Source organism: Macaca nemestrina, chromosome 4 (assembly GCF_043159975.1).
Source record: "Macaca nemestrina isolate mMacNem1 chromosome 4, mMacNem.hap1, whole genome shotgun sequence".
In the NCBI taxonomy this organism is placed as follows: Eukaryota; Metazoa; Chordata; class Mammalia; order Primates; family Cercopithecidae; genus Macaca; species Macaca nemestrina.
The window spans coordinates 154,607,556-154,614,852 of NC_092128.1; the positions used below are offsets into that span (position 1 = coordinate 154,607,556).

Sequence of the window (7,297 nt, forward strand, 5' to 3'; positions counted from 1 at the left end):
GACCCCATCTCTACAAAAAACAGCCATGAGTGGTGGTGCGCACCTGTAGTTCCAGCCACTTGGGACATTGAGGCAGGAAGATTGCTTGAGGCTGCAGTGAGCCAAGACCGCACCACTGCACTGCAGCCCGGGTGACAGAATAAGACCCTGTTTCAAAAATATATATTTATACTGAGGTTTAGATAGCAATTACATTAAAACCAAAGATCAAGTTTGGAAACATTGATGTATTTACTATGTTGAGTCTTCCAGTTCATAAACATTGTATCTATTTATGCAAACATTCTTTTGATTCCTTTCATCAGTATTTCCTGACTTTCTGCAGACACGGTGCAAGTTTTTGTTAGATTTATACCCAAGTATGTAAGATGTTCTGTAAATGGTATTGCCTTTTAATTTTGCTTTTCACTGGTTTGCAATTGCTTTATAGAAATGTGGTTGATTTTTGCATGTTCATCTTATTTCCTGCAACCTTCGTGAACTCACTTAGTGTTTGAGGAGTTTTCTGCAGATTGCTCAGGGTTTTCTATGTGGGCCGTCACGTCATTTGCGAGTAGGGACAGTTCGTTTCTTTTCCAGTCCCTGCGCTGCTGTTTTCCTTTTCTTACCTTCATGCCCTGGTGTGAGGGGCTCTTGTGCTGGGTTGAGGATGAGTCGGGTAAGCCAGCTCCCCGCTGACCGAACGAGGGAAGGCAGCCAGGCTCTTCCGCGAAGCAGTGTGAGCTGAGGGTTCTTTGTGGAGGACTTTGCCTTGATTCCTGCTTTGCAAGAGTTCCCTTCAGGAATGGAGATTAAATGTTGTCAAACGCTTTGTGTCAACGGGATCATAGCATTGTTTTTCTTTAGCCTGTTGATAGGGCAGATAACATTGATTGATTTTCAAATTTGAACTAGCCTTTGTTTTACACCTCGACTGAATCTTACTTGGTCAGGGTGTGATACTCTTTTTTGTATATTACTGGATTCCATTTGTTAGTATTTGTTGAGTATTTTTGCATCCAAGTTCACGAGAGACTCATTTTTCTGCGTGTGTGCGCACTATCCTTGTTGGTTTCAGTACAAGGTTAATAGTGGAAAGGTGTTTCCCTGTCTTTTGTTAACTGAAAAGGGATTGTGTAAAATTGGTATTAATTCATATTTAATGTTCAGTAAAACTGTCCAGTGAAACCATCTGGGACTGGAGATTCTGAGTAGCATTTTAATTACAACAAACTTGATTTATTTAATGGTTATAGGACTACCGAGGCTGTCTATTTTATCTTGGCACGTTTTGGTAGTCTGTGGTTCTCCAGGAATCCGTCCAGTTCTTTATGAGCACCAGATTTCGTTGTCATATTTTTTATTGTTATTTTAATAGCTTCTGGATCTATTATAATACTTCCATTTCATTTCTGATATTGGTCATTTCACTCTTCTCTTTTTAATCTTTGGCAGTTTTGCTAGGGGTTTATCAATTTTACTGTTGTTGGTCTTTTTAAAAAAATTTTGAGACAGGGTCTCACTCTGTTGCCCAGGCTGGAGTGCAGTGGTGTGATCACAGCTCACTACAGCCTCAAACTCCTAGGCCCAAGTGATCCCGAATAGCTGGGGCTACAGGTGCATGCCACCACACCTGGCTGATTGATTGTAGAGATGGGATCTCACTGTGTTGTCCAGGCTGTTCTCAAACTCCAGGGCTCAAGCAATCCTCTCACCTTGGCCTCCCAAAGTGCAAAGATTACAGGCATAAGCCCCTGCTCCTGGCCGGCCTTATTGCTATTTTTTAAAGAACCAGTTTTTGGTTTTAAGAACTGTCTTTTGTTTTCCCATTCATTCCTACTTTTATTTCCTTCTCCTGCTTCAGGCTTGTTTTGGCCTTCGTTTCTTAAAGTAGGAATTTAGAGAATTGATTTGAGATCTTTCTTCTTTTCTGATAGAGGCATTGAGTGCTGTCAGTTTCCCTCTAAGCACTGCCTTGGGTGCATCCGGCAAATTTTATTATGCTGTATTCTTGTTTCCATTCTGTTCTTTTTTATTTCCTTCGAGGCATCCCATTTGAGTCGTGGATTACTTCGAAGTGTGCTGTTTAATTTCCAGGCACTTACCCAGTTTTCCTGTTTTCGCTGACTGGTTTCTGGTTTTGATGTCCACTGGTGTGGCCTCCACCTCTTCATGCCACCCCACAGATGAACAGGATTCACATAACTTCCCAGTATCTCAAAGTAGCATCGTTTCCATTTCCTGCATGTTTTCTCATTTTAATGCATTATTTCAGCTTTGCTTGTTTGAGCCAGGACTCAGGGCTTCTTTCATTCCGTCTCTAGCTTCCTCCCCTCGAGTTTCCCTGTTCGTGGAGTTGCTCTTGGACCCTCAGCCGCAGGGAGTCTTGCTCTCGACAGGAATCCTGCATACCTCCCCCTTGGCCTCCGAGCCCCACCACATCCTGCGGTTGGTGGTGTGTGGAGAGAGGCGCTGTCTCTGCTCTCCAAGTGCCTCGTCAGCCCGCACTCCTCCCTCACTCCGTGTCTGTTGTCCGTGCCCCGTGGGACACCACGGGGCTCAGCTCAGGGGATGGTAGGACCAGCGCTTAGTAAGGCCCCGCAGCCCCGGTCACTGTATGAGCACTGCACAGAGACCTGCTCACGTGGCAGAGCTGGAATGGAGGCCGGGCATGCACTTCCCGGCCCACGTGTTCCACAGACAAGCTGCAGAGGCCCCCGACCCTCCAGGGCAGGCCCGCTCTGCTTCCAGAGGGGCAGGTGAGCCCCAGGCCAGGCCAGTCAGGGTCTGGGCTGGAGTGCAGTGGCCACAATGGACACTGAGAGTGTCTTCATTAAGAGTGAGTGTCTCAGTCTCCCCCAGGGCACCCGCCAGCCACACGGCCGCTGTATGTGCCGACTAGACAGGTGGCAGCTCGGGCCGGCCAGACAGAAGGGAGAGGAAGCCACAGCCAGCAAGCAGGCCGCCCCATAAATATTTCCAGCCACAGCCAACGTGTCTCACTGGCAATTTGCTTTTTAAAAAATTGCGCTCTAATTTTAAGTGAGCAGCCCCTAATTACAGTGATTTACGAGGTACCTGGGGACTGTGTGATATTTGAACATGGCAGAGGGCTGAGCAGAGATGGATGGGCCGGGTGCCACTCATTCAGCAGGTCCTGCTAATGCCAGAGTGCCGCTGAGGGTGTCAGACTGAGGCGGCCCCTCCCAATGCAGCCGGGTACGCTGGGGGAAACAGAGTCAGAGGTGGGGCGGCCCCTCCCAGTGCAGCCGGGTATGCTGGGGGAAACGGAGTCAGTGAGGCGGCCCCTCCCAGTGCAGACCGGGTACGCTGGGGGAAACAGAGTCAGTGGGGCAGCCCCTCCCAATGCAGACGGGGTACTCTGGGGGAAACGGAGCCAGAGGTGGGGCAGCCCCTCCTAGTGCAGACCGGGTACACTGGGGGAAACGGAGTCAGAGGTGGGGCGGCCCCTCCCAGTGCAGACCGGGTACGCTGGGGGAAACGGAGTCAGAGGTGGGCTGCAGGGCGGTTTGACTTGTTCGCGGGGGGCTGGTGTTTTGCAAACACTGGGTCTGCCTTTGTGTGGGGCTTGAGCTAGGAGAGTAGTACTGGTCACTCCTGCCTGTCCCCGTCCACCCCCGCCCTAACCTGGAGGGCAGTACGGAATCTTAGGGCATCATTCTTCCAGAGCCACTTGAGGCCAGCAGAGAGGAGGTGCTGTAGGAGCCGTGGGTGGGCGACCCGGCCTACCATTGGGAGCAGCTGTCTCGCTGACACTGGCAGGGTGCACCTGTTTCAAATAAAGAATGATCAGAGCTCATGCCTGTAATCCTCACCTCGTGGGAAACTGAGGCAGGAGGCTCACATCAAGACAGGAGTTTGGGACAAGCCTGGGCAACAAAGCTGAAGTCTGTCTCTAAAAAAAAAATTTAAAAATTAGCCAGGTGTGATGGCACATGCCTGTAATTCCAGCTGCTCAGGAGGCTGAGGGGGGGGGTCACTTGAGCCCAGGAGTTCGAGGCTGCAGTGAACCATGATCATGCCACTGCACTCCAGCCTGGATGACAGTGAGACTTGTCTCTAAAAAATATATATATTTTTAGAAAAGAACGGCCAGGCTCCCAAAGCCTGCCAGCCTCTGAGGGCCAGGGAAGGTGGGTACCTGGAGAACAGCTGTTCTTCGGTCCAGCCTGGCCGGAGTCTGTACCTCAGTGCTGCAGGCCCAGCCAGGTTGCCAGCCCCGGGTTGGGAGGAGGGCGAAGGTGCCGGCTAAGGAGACTTCTTCCCACATTGCCTCCCACCCCTGCCCGGCAGCTGCAGGAGAATCAGCACCTCTGACATTTAGGGGGAGAAATTCAGAATCAAGAGCAGAAGGCAGAAATGAAAGGATTTTCTCAGTAAAAGGTCAGAGTGGTTTCTCTTGTTTTTGTTTAAAAATGGTTTGTGTTGAACTATGACAAGGCCAAATGTATTAAGGCAGCAGGAACAGGGGGAGGGCGGGGGACGGCTCCTGAGAAACAGGAGGTGCAGGAACAGGCCAGGCAGCAAGGTGGAGCGGGGGGCGGCTCCACCATCAGGGCCGGGCCCAGCTCAGGTCCCGGTGGACAGGGAGCTGCCAGGACGAAGCTGGGTGCAGCCAGGCCGCCCTGTGGCTCCTGGGGAGGGTTCCCAGAGGGCTGCCTGCCAGAGGAGTGCTTTACAAGAGCTTCCTGAGCTCTGATGCACACACATGCGGCTCACCCTCAAGTCTACCGTTCCGTTCTTCCTGGCACATCCAGTGTGCAGCCGCTACCACAGTCTTAACCGTGGCGCCTTTCCACCGGCCCTGAGCCCCGATGTGCCCCTCCAGGACATCCCCTAGGCGTGGAGTTGTGCCGACTCGTCTTTGTGTCTGGCTGGGCATGTTTTGGGGGTTTACCCGCGTGGCAGCATGTCTCAGAGTTCAGCTGTATGAAGCAGTGTTGACGGGTAAACCCGGTTTTCTCTCTCCGACGGTTGAGGGCTGGTTCCACTTCCCATCTGTTAGGGATGGGATCGTGTTGCCGGGGACATCAGCGCTCAGACTCCCTGGCTGGGCACGCGGGCACGTGCTGGGCCCATGGACTCTGCGTTCAGCTCTTTGAGGAGCCGCCAGCTGTTTGCAGGGGCCGCCCCACACACGCCCCCACCAGCCACGCGGAGGGTCGGATTCCCCTCCACCCAGCAGCTTGTGCTGTTTGCTCTCTGTGGCCATCGGCGTGAGGCGGGTCCGTGTCTCGCTCAGTGCGGTTCACATTTCCCCGGTGCCCGGCATCCTGGCATGAGCTCGTTGGCCGTGTGTGGCTCTTCTCTGGAAAGATGTTCAAGGGCCCCTTAGTTGGGCCCTGTCCTCTTTATGGTGGAGTTGTGGGAGTTCGGGCATATTCTGGGTTCGGGACTTTTCAGGGACGTGGTTTGAGAGGGAGCTTTCTGGTGGGCTGGGTTTGTGTCCTGCCTGACCTGGGGCTGTGTGGGACACCTGCCAGCCCTGTGGACAGTCGGGGCCTGGGTGCCCACTGGGGCAGAACCAGCCAGCAGGCACCTGGGCAGATTTGGGCATCAGCAAGAAGTCGTTCCTGGTGAGAGCTGTCTGGAGACCGAGCACCCTGGCTTGGGAAGCAGGGGTCTCCCCGTGTTTGGGAGTGTGTGTGTCACAGGTGTGTCCCCTCCCACCTGCGGCATCTCTGCTGTGGTCTCCAGAGTGGGAAGTGGGTCCATGCCAGAGCCCTCTGCCCTGTGCCGACTGGGGTGGGGCTGGCTCTCGGGGGCAGCTGGGGAGGGAGAGAGATGACCGAGTCCCTGCTCAGAAGGGCCTCTGTCCACTCCCCACAGCCCAGGATGGTGGCACAGCAGCTCACTCAGACCTGCTGCGTGACCTGAACCCTGTAGGTCCTGCCCTGTGTCCCCTGGCACCTGCCGTGCTGTCTGGAAGCTCCTGGTCACCAGGCCATCTCCTCCTTGCCCGTTCTCCAGTTACAGGAGGCTGCCCTCTGGGCTGCAGAACCCACAGAGCCAGACCCCGCCTGGCCCCAGCAGCCCCTCACAAGTGGGGAAACCTAGGTTGTGGGGCCCCAGGCAGTCTGGAAGGCATTGCGGGACTTGCCCAGGGCGTGGGGTCTTCCAGCCTCAGTGGAGAGTGGCACTGGGGCCAGTCACAGGTGCACAGACAGGTGCTGGAGCCCCCCAGGCGGAGGAGGAAGGGGCGAGGCAGCAGCGCCTTGGGTGGGCACACCCCGCAATGCCTGGGACCCCCAGCTGCCTGTGCACATAACAGTGTAGACGACAGAGACCCTGCCCTGGGTTAATTCAGTCCCTTTAGGTGACCTGGAATAAGGCCTGGCAGGGTTAAGGACACATCTACCCCTGTCCAGGTCCTCAGGCCAAGGGAAGCCCCCATGGCTGGAGGGGCTGTGTAGGGAGGGAGGGGAGAGGGAGAGAGGCCTGCCAGGCTGACCGCTGTCCTGTCTCTTACCTGCCCCACAGGCCACCAGCCCCTCGGGCTCCAAGATGCAGCTGCTGGAGACGGAGTTCTCGCACACCGTGGGCGAGCTCATCGAAGTGCACCTGCGACGCCAGGACAGCATCCCCGCCTTCCTCAGCTCGCTCACCCTCGAGCTCTTCAGCCGCCAGACCGTGGCCTAGCCTGCAGCCGCTCCGCTCAGCCAGACCTGCGGGTCCCCTGCCCCGCCAGCCACAGGCTGGGTGCATGTCCTGCCTCTCCAGCCCCGCAGCAGCGGTATGACTGACAGACACGCCGAGACCTACGTCAGACTTCTGCTGGGGCGGCCAGCACCCTCCCCACGTGCAGACACTGTGTGTCCTGGAGCCTGGTGTGCGGGCGTCGGCTGCCAGCCCAGGTTCCTCACCTTGTGAAATAAAGTCTTCTCCCCCAGACAGTCCACCCACCCTGTGTGTCTGTGGCCTAGCCCTAGCAGGGTGGGAGGGAGGAGCGGAAGGACCTCTGTCAGCACACCACCAGCCGTAGCCCAGCGTTGTGGGGGTCAGGCATCTCCACTCAGGGAATGCACAGCCAGCACACAGGTGGCAGCTGGGACCAAGGGTGGCCGGGGTGCCCTCCCCACCACCATGGGCTGAGGCTCCTCCGCTTAGCAGCTTCCAGCTCTGCCTCGAGGCCAGGCCCCAGCTCCGGGGCTTCCCTTTGCTGATGGAACCCGGACGGAGGCACAGGGGTTGGGGGGACTGTCTTCACAGATAAGGGCGCATCGAGGGGAGACTGCCCTCTGTGCCCGTCACTCCAGGGCCAAGGGAGGGCCTGGACCCGGCTGGCAGCACCAAAGCC

At 55.5% G+C, this 7,297-nt stretch overlaps 1 protein-coding gene across 20 annotated transcripts in view; it reads left to right on the forward strand.

Moving 5' to 3' along the window:
• Window positions 1-6,893, forward strand: part of LOC105483405 (mitotic arrest deficient 1 like 1) — a 419,765-nt gene extending 412,872 nt beyond the window's left edge. For all 20 annotated transcript variants that reach the window (XM_011744271.2, XM_071095438.1, XM_011744266.2 and 17 more), the window contains one exon: window positions 6,481-6,893. In XM_011744271.2, coding sequence (XP_011742573.2) covers window positions 6,481-6,639 — 159 coding nt within the window. In that variant the 3' untranslated portion in view covers window positions 6,640-6,893. The remainder of the gene's footprint in view (window positions 1-6,480) is intronic.
• Window positions 6,894-7,297: the final 404 nt, after the last annotated feature.